This window comes from Sturnus vulgaris, chromosome 11 (genome assembly GCF_052056855.1).
Source record: "Sturnus vulgaris isolate bStuVul1 chromosome 11, bStuVul1.hap1, whole genome shotgun sequence".
NCBI lineage: Eukaryota > Metazoa > Chordata > Aves > Passeriformes > Sturnidae > Sturnus > Sturnus vulgaris.
In genome coordinates this window covers 8,772,926-8,786,342 of record NC_142253.1, presented here as the reverse complement: position 1 = coordinate 8,786,342, position 13,417 = coordinate 8,772,926, and the positions used below count along the sequence as shown (strand labels likewise).

The following is a 13,417-nucleotide window of genomic DNA, read 5'->3' as shown; positions in this document are numbered from 1 at the left end:
CTGGGTGTATGAAACACCGTGTTGATGGTTGTTTCTGCTGAGCTTCAAATGTCCTGTTTCATATTTTTCTTCTAAATTGCTCTTTTGTAGAAGTAGTTCAGTTACGTTGTTTCATAGTGTCACACGAGATACGCCTGACTGTGAGAGTGGCTCCAACCTGTTTTGTCTGAGACTGAACAGCTCAGAGGCAAAAGGAAAAGCTTCTAAGGCTGCATCTCATCCGTCACTGCCCATGTTAATTTTTCCTTTCTGTTGTGGTCCAAACTTGAGCAGACCAGCTGCACATCACCGATGAAAAGGCTAAGACCAGCCCTTTTTTTCCTTGGCATTGACACAGATTGGAAGTGCTGCTACAATCAGTGGTCGGTGATAGGTTTGCTGTGCTCTCAGGTTTGGAACTGAAACCTAGCTCTGCCTTCTGAGTTTCTTTACTTTTCTACCCTTCCCTCATAACACTGAAATGGTGGCAGATCTGCAAGTGCAGGCTTCAGACTGAGCATGTATGTATGCCCTGAACACAAAAAATTATGTCTTCCACTTCTGTGTAATTCCCTTATCTGTACTGGGAGCTGCTCTGAAGCTAAGAGGATCCAGTAATCCAATTAGTCTGTTGGAGGAGGGCACTGGATCATGATGACTCTGTTCTTAGGTTGCCTCTACTTGCATAATTATTTTTGTGGTGACATAACTGTGTACCTTAGTGGCTTGTGGTCTTGAATTTTGGTTTGATATGTTTGTTACAGTACAGTAGCAAAAGTGGTGGAATATAAATTTCCCAAGGAAATGCGTATTTCATGAAAAACAAGTGTTGCTGTTCTTAGAGTTCCTTTGTCATTCTTGCATACTGATTAGACTGATATTTCTTGCAAGGTATCGAAGATCAATTTGTCAGTGCAACGACTAGTTCCTTGTATTGGACAGGACTTTGGTTTGTGTGCACATACCTGTACACACACACATGCAGTTTTCTCTCTGTAGATTGCTGCTCACTGCCTCATTTGTCAGAAACTTTCAGCAGAGTACAAGCAGAAAATATGCAGGTGACTGGGAAAATGTAATTTTGTGTTACCATGGTTTGGCAAGAATTTGAAGCAAATGATAATGCTGTTGACTCAGGGTTGGATTTATTTTAAAATCCAAGAAAAGGTAACTATATTGTTCATTCTAGAATAATTAGTCTGACATTGTAGGAAAGTATCTTAATTCACCGAGTGCACCTGTTAATTGAATTTTTATTCAGGTGCTCTTATGTCCTTAGCAATGCTTGAGTTTTAGATTTTTAGAAATGCTTTGAGCTTCATGACACCATTTTGATTGCACTGAAGTTCAGTTGTTATTGTCCCCTTTTGTGTACAAGTTAAATTTGCTTAAGTTTCTATCATAGTGAAAGATGTGAGTGTTGTATCAATTTGTTGTCTCTCTTTGAAAATTATGGATGAATATGAACCATACTTTGCTTATAAGAAGTTTAGGGTGCTAGTAAATGCTATTAGTTATGGATATGATAGTCAATATTTGATTTCTCAAGATAGCTTTTATATCCTGATACTGCATTATTTAAAGACACTATCAGTCTCAGTAGGACTTTATGCTGAGCCTGCCAAGCAGCTGCCAAGTGCAGATAGCCAACATTTACATTCAGTGTTGTGTGATGGTAGCTGTGACATGATTCCAATTAAAAGCTTGGTCTGCACACTGCAGATGTCTTCTGAATATTAATGTGCACTACAGACAGAGCAGATGGAATCTCTTTAAAATACAATACAGTGAATGTAAAATTAAGGTTGTGTTGCTGGTGAAAACTAATAGGCAGTCAAAAATTTTCTTTTTACTTTGTTTTTCATTGCTAACCCACAAGAATATCTGTGCACCATCATCATGTTTCTTTACATATAGGAGGAAATCAACTCTTCATTATGCATTCAAATAAAAATACAGCATTATGCCATATTGAAGTTTTCTCAAATGCCAGATGTACCTAGAAAAATATTAGGAACACATGCAACATTTACTGTGCCTTAAAATATACCTCTCCCTAGAGGACACATAATAGTTGAAATATAAGATGTTTATGAGTTATTTGAGGAGTTGTTCACTGGAAAAGGGTTCTGTAAAAGTATATATAGGTGTGTGTATATGTAACTGGGATTTGGAGGTGTTCTGTGTGGTGTATTAGGAAAAGTCCATCCTGCACAGGTGGGATAGAACAAAACTGGGGAGCGTAGAGAAGGACAAGAACATCAGTGGTGCACTGCAACCCAAAGTCATCTGTCAGAAGAGAGCAGCAATCCAGCTGGGAAAGTGTGTGTTGGTTGCTGAAGTATTTACCGTGCTTCTGTGGCAGTCCACGAGACATGAAGTAAAGCCTTGGTAGCAGGAATAGGTTAAAGACCTTGAAAACAAACAGGGTAAGTGTGGTATCGAAACTGAAAGTAGGAGAGTTTCTGTGGGAGTGAGAATTGTAACTCTCCTCTTTGCAGCTGCATTTGTCTTCTCTGGGGCAGAGTGGAGGTGTGTGAGGAGGGTGAACAGGGGGAAGGGGTTGTAGAAAAGGCAGTGACAGGAGGTGTGAAATACACGGAGCCAGTGCACTGCTTCGCTTGTGTCATTACCATAGTGGGGACATTTCAAACTTAATTTTACAACTGCTTATACCTGAGGCTGTATAAACATTAAAGCCAGTGCCAGCGATAGCATTTTCCACTTCATCCCTATTGCCTTATGAAGATTTCCCCCCAGATCTGCATTTGGATTATATTTCTCTATTATACTGTCTGGCTAATAATTCTCTCAAACTTACCAGCCCAGCTGTTAAGAAAAAGTTCCTGGCTTCATTGATGGTATTTATTTGATACATGCCTACTTTCAGAGAAGTTGATACTGTACTATTCCTGAGGATAATACTAATTTGGTAAGAGAGTTTTTAAAATCTAGACCATATTGGGACTGAGACCAGAATTGTGCATGAGGTTTGGGAGAGGACAGCACTGTCAGGGTGAGAGAGACGTGTCTGGACCTTGCTGAAGCTGGTTTTGATGGGGATGTCCCAGACTGCTGATGTGGGACCATCTCACTTAAGGAGGAGTTCGGGAATTGCCTGGTGAGTCTAACCTCCTGTTGGAAGAGGTTGTTGCTCTTGTTAGTTTTTACAATGTTTAATGCATTCAGGTGTTCAGAATAATGGTGGGACTTCCAATTAGGCTTCTGAAAATGGAAAAACAAGTCCCCTTGACTGATTCCAGTGGCAGATCAGGATTGACTGAGACTGTTCTACTCTTTGGAGCAATGACTTATGTACCTTGGACTTTTACTTAGCAGTGATTTTGTGCTGTGATAGAATGCAAATTTAATAATAGTGAAATGTATAAACAATTTACTCAAGTTTATTTTTGTTTATTTGTTTTATTTTATTTCTTGTTCACATACTTTAGCTTACTCAGATTGCATTCACCTGTGTACAATTCATTATCTTGTAGAAAGAGATTTATGCAAGAAGGCGTGGTTGGAAATAATAAAAATAGACTGATGTGCTAGATATAGTTAAATGACGTTTTTTATGACTCATTTAGGAATTAGCTCCAGAATTTGCAAGTGTGTTGGGTAGAACTCCACTTTCCAAATAAGCAGAAAGAGGTTAAAGTGTTGTTAGTTTGTAACATAGAACAATGACTGCACCTTACAACTAGGCACAGGATAAAAAACCTGACCAAAAGTATTTGGGGTTTGATGTTTTAAAAGGTATGAGAATGTGGAGTTAAGTCTTAGAAATCAAAACCATAGTAAAAAAACAATTGAAATACAGAAAGTGTTGCTTTAAAAGAACTGTGTTTGTCAGAATTGAATGTTGCTTTAAACAGCACTTCTGAAGTTTCCAATGAAAAGACTTCAGGCAAAATTTGTCTTCGTTATGTTTCAAAAACCGTAGGTACCCTGACATATTAAGCCTCCTGCCTCATTCATCTCTGATCTCTGGTGGGTCAGGAGACTAGTTAAATAAAGAGATGAGGTTTGAAAGCAGAGCTAGTAAGATAGGAAGGGTTAGTCAAGAGTTTTGGAAAAGGAGGAGACTTTCTGTTCTCTGCCACTGCATCTGTCATGGGAGTGAGTTGCCCACGTTTCCTACTGATTGGGAAATACCTTGTGGTTCCCTAGATAAGATGCCACTATCCTTTTCTGTATGAAGCATTTATTTTAAGGAAACTTGCACTTAAATTCTTCTTGATGTGATGTTTCTGCTTCTCTATAGTCTCATTCTCATCTCTGACCCTTTCTGGCTTTTCCATTGTCAGACAGTCCAAGTGTAAATCACATTCAAGTATATTTAGGATATTTTCTTTTTATAATCTGCTTAATGTTGGGTTTGTAAGCTTAATATTTCTGGATATTATCAATGTGGCTCCTTAGCTTCCCTCTTTCTCAAATGCCTTCCTCTCTAAGCCTACTCCTAAAGCCCAAGCAAATTTCCCTTTTTCATTTGCTTTGCTGTACCTTCCAGTGTCTTGCCTTTTTTGACAGTGCTTTGAAGATTTGTCAGCTGCTTCTTAACTTTCCTGGTTTTTGCAGCATCCTTCTTTCTCTGTGCAGTGCATAGATTTGTCTTTTTAATACTTGAAAACATTCCCAAGTCTTCCATTTCAGTCCCTGACAATCTCTGTTGTAGTATAAGCATATGGTTATATTTAATCACTGTGAAATGTGTCCTTTTAGCTGAGATTGTACCTCAGCACAGGGAGTTTTTCTAATTTGTCTGTAAAGCAAGTGCATGTCTTCTTGCTATCTCTTTGATCTTCATAATATAGATTACGCTCATAAAAAATCAACACAAGAAAAAAAGTGCTGTGTTTGGCTTGATCTGAGATGTGTCAGCAAGAAATAGGAGAGGGCTGTGTGGGTCATGCCATTGCAATGTCAGATAATGTGAAGTGCTGCATGATAGGTATTTTTCTCCTGTACTTAGGCTGTATGAACTCCTGAATTCTGAGAGCAGGCTTAAGGTCCTTTTTTTGTGAGAATGAATATCTGCTGAGAAACGTGATGAAAATAGTACCATGCATAACTGTTCAGGTTCAGTTGTGGAAAGGGAATACTGAAACAGTGATACATTGGAAAAAAGGATCTTTGACTTAAAAACAAACAAAACTCTTAAGGACTTAGTCAAGGAGTGCCATGATAACCAGAGATTCACCCAGATACCTTTCAGTTAGTCAAGCAATGGTTTCTTTCTTGAATTTACCAGCTGTTTGAAGTCAGTCCGTTCCAGAGTGCATGTTCATTTTTCTGCTGCACTTAAAAACCGAAAAAGAGCCAACTCAAAATAGCACAACTGTTTTAACTTCATAAACATCTTTCTTTCACTGACATAAATGCTTTCCTTGTTGACTCAACTTTTCCCAGAGTTTATTACATTCTTTCTATCAGAAGGGCTCTAAAAAACTTGGAAAGCAAGGGTCAGAGACTCTTCTAAAATGAGGCTTTCAGACAGTGTTTCTCCGTTTTGTGTCAGTAATTTTGAAATACAAAATTAAAAAATGAATTAAATTGGAGACTGGGATGTATTGCGACTTTGTTTTTGTTTTATTTTCTTGCTGTTGATGACAGCTATTTTTCAATACTGAGAAATAACAAGGTGTCTGTTATTTCTACCACAGCAGACAGGAAAACAGTGTTTAGTACCAATGTAATTTTTTTATTGTTTTTCAACTTAATAAATGTAAAAATCTCTTACAGAAAAGCAAAGCCCGTGTGTACCCAATCGTGGATCATGGTTTCCACTTTTCTGCCTTATTATTTTTTTAATGTTCTATGCTCTCCCTGTTTTGTTCTCTGAAAACTCACTTCTTGCCTAGTGTTCCCTGACCTTTTGTCTTCCTCCAAATGTCTGGCATGCTTCAGCTGACACCATCAGGGTCTCTCCTGCCTGTCTGACCGGGTTCTGAGTTTCCATCCTCCTCTATGGAGGGGGTGTAGGCAGAGGAATAGAAGGAAAATTAAGAGTGTCTGTAAAACTCTGATCTGTTTCTGTCTGTTTTGCTGTTCTGAGCGAAGCTTTGAGGAGAACTCTTGGGTTCCAGAGCTGCCTCTGAAAAAATCTAAACAGTTTGTAGCCCTACCTGTGATCCCCACCTTACAAAGCAAAGATGTGGAAGGGCAAAGTGAGAATTTGCCACTATCCAGCAAGGACATCCTGAAGGAAATCATGGATACACAACGATTATATTAGTAGTAGTCACAGGGAACTCTGTTACAGGTTTAGTTGCTTGTTGAAAAAAAGGGTTCAGATTGGTATTTATTGAAGTACAGTTGCATATCTGATGATGAAAGTTCTTTCTGCTCTGGTATTACTTTTTAATTGCCAGGAATCCTAAAAACCTGATACTTGAATCTGTGAGTTTTCTTAGAGTTGTGATGGCTCCTATTTATGTAAGTCCATTAACATCTTGGTGTGTAGAAAAACAGTTTGACAGCTGTAGTCTGGCACTTCCTTATCGTAACTCGATACAACATTCCATGGAGACAGTCACGCCTCAGATTTATACTCCACTCTGCTTCTGGTATTTCAGCTTTAATGGTTTATAGTGTCAGCTCATGTGTTGTTTGGTTAAACTTAATTGACTTGTTAAATTAGAACAGTTTACATTCTGTTGCTCTTTTTGTCTCTCTTCACATAGGATGATTTAGTGCCATAATTCAATGGGATAGTACTCTGTAAATCACTGATTTATTGTGCTACTTGGTTTCAATAAAGCTGATATTTTGTGCCTATGCTCTTTGAACTCTGAGTACTGTACTAAGTTTATGCCACCTACTATGAACTTTGCTCCATCTTTCATCAGGAAACCTTAAAAAAATTTTGATTAGAGTTACACAAAAGATCTGTGTTAAATATTTGTGTGCACAATAGCTTAATTTGGTATGCTGCTATAAATCGTATTCATAATCACGAACAGTCATATGGAGATTTTTTTTACCCTAATTGAAATTAGGGGACATCCACAGATCATAGTAAAAAAGCAAAGTGCTTGTGAAGGAGAAGTACATTTTCAAGGTACATCCAGTACAAAGCAGTAACACTTAATACTCTACTGTCATACCTGGAATGCCAGTCCTTTGTTTGTCCCTGAATTTTTTTCCTGTGACCCTGAATGGATCTTTTGAGTTTTATTTGTCTTTTTCTATAAGAATTTAATGTTCTTAGGATATGTAAGAAGTGGGTAGCAGTGGCTGGAGAATGATGGTTGTACTTCTGTTCATTTCAGGCTTGTGAGTAACGTAGAGAAACAGCTTTCCTTGTTATGGTAGTAGTGTACATCTAAAAAAGCCTGATGGATTTTTTTTACCAGTCACTTTTCAAAGTCACTGACAGAGAAGGGAGCCCACACACTGTAGGAAAAGTGTGCTTTTAGGTCTGGTTGTAAAAAGTGGTTTTACTGTCACTTGTTTGCCTTAAATACTTGGTTTGGTTTGAAAACAGTAAAAAAAGTGATATCTGTGTCCATTTTTCAACTATGGGGTTGTATTTTATACCTGCTTATAACCACAGTCAAAACTCTTGTAAGTTAAATATAGTGAGCCACAATCGATCATCAGATATTTCAAAGTAAATCTCAGTGCCAAAACAAACTGAAGGATATTGGAGAAATTCCTGTTTTGTCACTTGTGGAAAGTATTAAAAACATTAAAAAATCCCAGTGTCTGATTTACATCCCTAATTTTTCAATTGAGAAAACCCAATGAAATGGAGCCACTAGCAAGTGGTGCTATAGTTAGTGTAGCCACTAACTGCATGGCACTATTGCTGTTTGATATAAGGTACATTTTTGAATTTAAGTAACGGAATTACAGTATTGATCTATTTCTGCAATTTATTAAAATATTTTTTATTAAATAAATGTAATGAAATATCTTTACTTTGAGGAAGAATGGTTTTTCAGTCTGAAGCAGCCCATTAAGTGTTCCTATCTAGTGCTTACTTCAGTCTTTGCCTCCTCAGAGTATGGAGAACACGTACTTGTTGAGCAGACATTCCTGATTTTTCTTGAACAGTGGAGTAGGATCATTGTCCTGAGTCAGTTCTGGCAAGACTGTGGAATGCACAGCTTGATCTGTCTTTCCAGTGCCAGAATCACTTGCCTTTGGCTGCCAGGGAGGAAATTGGGCCATTTTGCTCTCTTCTGGTACAATGGTTTAATTTACCTCAGTTTTTGTTGTGTTTACCCAATTACTGTGTCTTGGTTCCCATGAGCCAAGTAAAAGCAGGAGCTGTGCCAAAGGTATGAGACATTTTGAACTTGAATATTGCTGCACCTGAGGTTTTGACATAATGGGGAGTTTACAATGCAATCATCTCACAGCGAAATCTTTTAATCTCATTATAGTTTTTGCAATTAACGTATAGTAACATTCATGTCATTACCAGAGACATGGCCCATTGTTCAAACTGAGCCGTGGCCCATTGGTGTGCGGTGGGAGAGAGTTCTAACTGGAGATTAAAAAAAAGAAGTTTCTTCTTTCAAAGCAGCAGTTTAATCTTGTTTGTGTAGATCCCAGATCTCTGGGCTGTACCAGGTCGGTGTGCTGGATTCACTGAATTCCTGTCACAGGCAGAGTTGTGCTCTGAGGGCTACATTGATGTAGGAGTTTCTTTTTTGTGTGTCCATCAGTGTTGCTTTAAATTAGATGCCCTGTAGTGCTCAGTCTAGGAAATAGGCTGTGTTAACAGTAAGTGTGTTATTCCCTTCCACCCCATGTAATTTTCTGGAATCTGTCACAGAGCAATGTAGGTGTATGTGGGACCTTCAGGACTTGTTTCTCTTAGCTGTGCTCAATGCCAGGCTTTTCCTTCGTGTACTTCTCATGGCAAAACACAAGGATGCCATAGGAGTGTCAGTACTGACTGTGCAATACTGAAAATAGTCATAAGCAAAGAGAGCTTTTCATTGGTAAGCCAGAAGGAAAAAAAAAACAAAAACAACACTAATCTTCTCTACTAGGAAATGTCAGATTTTATCTCTTTAGCATAAAAACAGTCATCTGACAACACATAAAGTAGATTTTATACATGTTAGAACTGTCACTGGTGTAAGAGATGCAAACTATCATTTTAATCTTAAAAGCTTTGTGGAGGCAGAATAATAGTACTCTCTTAACTGCCCTTAAAAGGTTATGTGTTTTTCTCATTTTTAACACTGGAAAACTTGATGCAATTTTGATGACAGTGAACCCTGCTATGGGATAAAATAATCAAGATTCTAAAAGAAGTCATCGTTGTTGGATTTTTTTCTATGTTAACCAAAGTGCACCAGAGTGTTCTGTTGTTTATTAATTCTGTTCAAAGACATGAAAATGTTATTCTTAAATATGAGCAAGAAACGGGTGTAGAAGTCAGGAGGTGGAGAAAAGATTCTGTGCAAGATAGAGGCTGAAATAATGTATTTACTCACTAATGGTGTTGATTAAAAGTATCTGAATCCACACATGAGACTAGTTAAACATTTACTTAAAACTGTTACGACCTTGATGAGGTGCTTGTACAGCAAACGTATCAAATTATGTTTTTAATTAGTATTTTCTTTTGTAATAAATCCCTTTGTAGTGGAAACTGAACTAACTTGTTTTGGTCCTCTGATTCTTCAAAACCTTAGAGAGCTGGTGGGCATTTGACTGGGTTTCTGGACAAAAGTATTGAGTTTTCCTGTTTCTTCAGGTTCAAATTGGCCAATTTTGAGTAGTTACTCAGACTAGACATGAGAGTTTACTGTTGCAGGGCAAATTACTGTCCAGAGCAATTTTGTGTCACCACTGGGAGCCACGGGCAGACCTATGAGGAAAAATTAAGAACAGGGCAGAATGTGTGAGCATGTTCAGATCACATCAGGAGTTTGTTTAATAAACGTGAATGGATCTATATCCCAATGCCTATTTCCCTTAAGGTGAGATAAACTTCTTGCATCCATGGTGTCTTTTGGCAAGTGAGATAAATCCTGCCCTTATTTGCAGGGAGGATTGCTGCTGTCATAAATTGCTTAAAGGTTTGAAGAAAAAGTTGCTTGAATTCTCAGGTTTGTTATTCAGTGTTTTTGAACCTCTTCAAGCTTGGTGTATGAAACACCATGTTAATGTTACTTTTATAAGGATTACGTCATATTATAGAAGTTTAGATCTAAATTGTAAAATTCAGTATAATCTTGCTTTTAATCCTGGGCTTCTTTTGAGGCTGAGCATTGTCTCCCTGTTGATAGATTTGGCTGAAAACTATGGAATTAGCCTGATTATTCCTTTCCTCTCCAACCTCTTCTCATTTCTATTCTTTTATAAAAAAATACACAATAATAATTTTTTTTGTGGTATTGCTCTCAGCTTTGTGTTTTCATGTAGGTGCAGGGTGGTTTTAAGTGTTCCAAAGAAGCTGAGCTGTTCTGTCTTTGCTAAGAAATCATTGTTCTCTGTATTCTGGTGGCGCTGAGGTGCTCAAAAGTTTCTAAGAAATGATGGGGTCATTAAGATTTTCATGGCAGATGTTTAATAAATCTGGCTCTGTGATGCATGTGCTTCGATGGCATATAAGGGCTCCTCTAATTCTTAGATATTTAAAGAATGGAATAGAAAGGTTACAGATTGTATGAGGAAAAATAGATTACCTGTTGAAGAGAAGTGGGAAAACATGAAGCACTCAGAATAAAATGGAGTTGGTTGTTAGAGGTGAAGGAGAACAGAGAGCTTTGACTTTGTTCTGGGTGAAATTTTACAAGTTGATTTTTTTTGTTGTTTGTTTTTTGTTTTGAGACTGAAGCAATTCTGAAAGACAGTACCTTGGTTATGGTGAAAGGGGAAAGGTGCTGCTTGCTGATGGTTGGTGTAATGCTGTAATGGATGTGGATGGTGGAAGTCAGTCAGTTCATCCCAATCCAAAGTTCAGGTGCCTCGTGTAGCTACAGCATGAACAAAGAAACAATGGATCCTCCATCCCAGCCTTTTCCAATTTCAACCTGTGCCCTGGTGTGGCACAGCCTTGGTCAGAGATGGATGACTGGAGTTACTGTGGGAGCACTGCCTGGGCTGTGTGGGAGCACAGAATGGGCTGGCAAAAAGTTCTTTGGCTTTTGAAACACATTTAGTACAGCTGACCTAAAGTGCTTTTGCAATAGTACTGAGTAAATGAGGTTGCTAAGTGATGGTAGGTTAGGATTGGATAATCTGTGTAGAGGTATATTTTTTCAGAATTAAGTAAAAAAAAAAAAAACAACTCAAAACTGCTTACCATCCATCTTAGCATGTCATGGCCTTCAGGAATATGAAGTTTAATTTTGAATAAATACTTACTGGCTGGCAAGTAAATGGATGAAAGCTTTATACTGAAGCATTTTTAAAAGAGATTTGTATGGAGTTTGTGTACTAAAAGTTTATATTGATTATTCAGTTAATTCATTATACTTTGTAATAATAAATACAAAAGTGTAATTTTGATTTATTTTTCTTTTTTTTCCAGCTCCAGTTGTTAACCGATACAACAGAAGAGTATCAGGTATGGTTTCTTTTTAAGAGTTTAAAGTATCTGAAATAGTTTTGAAATGTGTATCTGACTAAAGGATTAGATTAAAAATTACCTTTCTCTTATTAACCTATTTCCCATAATTATTGCATTACTTTTGTTTGAAAAAATGAGAATTGTTTCTTAATTTGCTGTAGATGCCAATGGTTAAAACAGAGCAGTTAGAAAACAGAAATATGGGGGGGTGCTCCCTTTTTGTATTGTTTTAGTTCCTTGCTTGTGCAACTGATATTTATAGTTGTTGAATTAGTGGCTGTTGGCTTGTTCTGGAGACAGAGATTATATTTGTTTTCTGTCTCAACCAATATGAAATACTTTAATGAGAAACTGTTATTCTCAAAAAGTTCCTTTACAAGTTGATTTTGGAGAGTATCACATGAAACAAAATGTTATGTGTAGATGGGAAGATATTCCATGTTTTTTTCATTTGAGGTGCAGTGTGGGTTGCTTTGCACGTGGTACTTTTTTTGTCTTTAAATATTTTACTAACATTTATCTGGTCTAGAAAGTTGTGATTCTGATTTGACAAATGTCTTTATGAAAATGCCATTGTATTCTGTGTTTTCTCTCTAGTTTTGAGTTCAGGTCTACTCAGTTTGTAATTCATGTAGATAATCTGACATGTTCTTGGATATATTCGTTATGTTGGGGCATTGTTGATAATATATACATGTGGTATATAAATAAATGTAAGATAAATACATGCTTATGTGCAAAATGTCCTTATACTCATGCAGTTCATTTGCTTTTCTGCTGGTTGCTTGGATATGATTAAGGATATGATTGTGTATTTATGCCATTACAAACAAATAACTGAATATAATGAAAATTTCAAAACTCTCACAAATTGACAGTGCTGTAGTTTTGAGATATGATTACTTGAGAAATCTAGGCAGGACAAAATTGAATCTTGAGTGGTGGAGTTTGATGCTCTGATAGTAAATATTGAGAGTCATATATTGTAAAGTGTCTTAATTTGGAGAGGCCCAAGACACTTCAGTTTCTCTGCTAATTAAACTAATCCATCCTGAAACCTGCTGGTGGAGAAAAACCTTAGAAATGAGGAGTGAATACCTCTCAGATTTAAATTTAAATAAAGGTTGAGTTATTCCAAAAGTTAAAAAATTAAGCCTTAATCAGAATGCATTTGTAATCTTTTTGACTTTGCAGTACTAAAATGCCATGTTGGTGCTCACACAGTACTGAGCTGCTCTTAGTTAATAAACAGAATCTCTCATTTAGGGGGTCTAAAGGTTAATGTGAACAACTAAAAGGCAAATGTAAAATTGAATTGCTATCTTGTGCAATTAGATTAAGAAGGACTTTAGTTGCTTAATAATGCTCCTGCTTCAGGAAGAGCTAGAATAATTCAGAGTTTACAGTTCATATTAGAATTGTCATGGAGACAAGCAATAATGGAATATGTGTACATTACTACTGTGTGTTAAATACTATCCACAATTTAAAAAAAATTCATTTTCTCTCTGTATACACTGAATAGGTCATGATCAGTGTGGGATTTGTTAAAATGCAAAGGTGATGCAAACACCATCCATGTGTATACACAGAGATGCAGTTCTCCTTTTCTTGGCAGGAAAAGTAGAGAAACTGCTGGTTTGAGGGTGGGGGGAGGTTGTTTGGTGGAGTGGTTTTTATTTCACTCCATACCTGCTGTTTCTGTCAAGACCTGCTCAGGAATGAGAGTGGCTGAGCTCTGCTGGGTTACCAAGCTCAGCCCCCTGCCATCATAGGCAGCCACATTTTGCAATCCCTTGCATAAAATCAGTGACTGATTTGCTGGGTTTGGTGCTCTGATTTTAGTTTGACTTCTGTGTCACATGCATTAGGTTTTAAGCAGGTTTTCATTCT

At 37.3% G+C, this 13,417-nt stretch overlaps 1 protein-coding gene across 1 annotated transcript in view; it reads left to right on the top strand.

Moving 5' to 3' along the window:
• Window positions 1-13,417, top strand: part of PRKAR2A (protein kinase cAMP-dependent type II regulatory subunit alpha) — a 59,980-nt gene that overhangs the window by 12,525 nt on the left and 34,038 nt on the right. Inside the window, exon 2 of the mRNA XM_014872787.2 lies at window positions 11,486-11,521. Within this exon, the coding sequence (XP_014728273.1) occupies window positions 11,486-11,521 (36 nt within the window). The remainder of the gene's footprint in view (window positions 1-11,485; window positions 11,522-13,417) is intronic.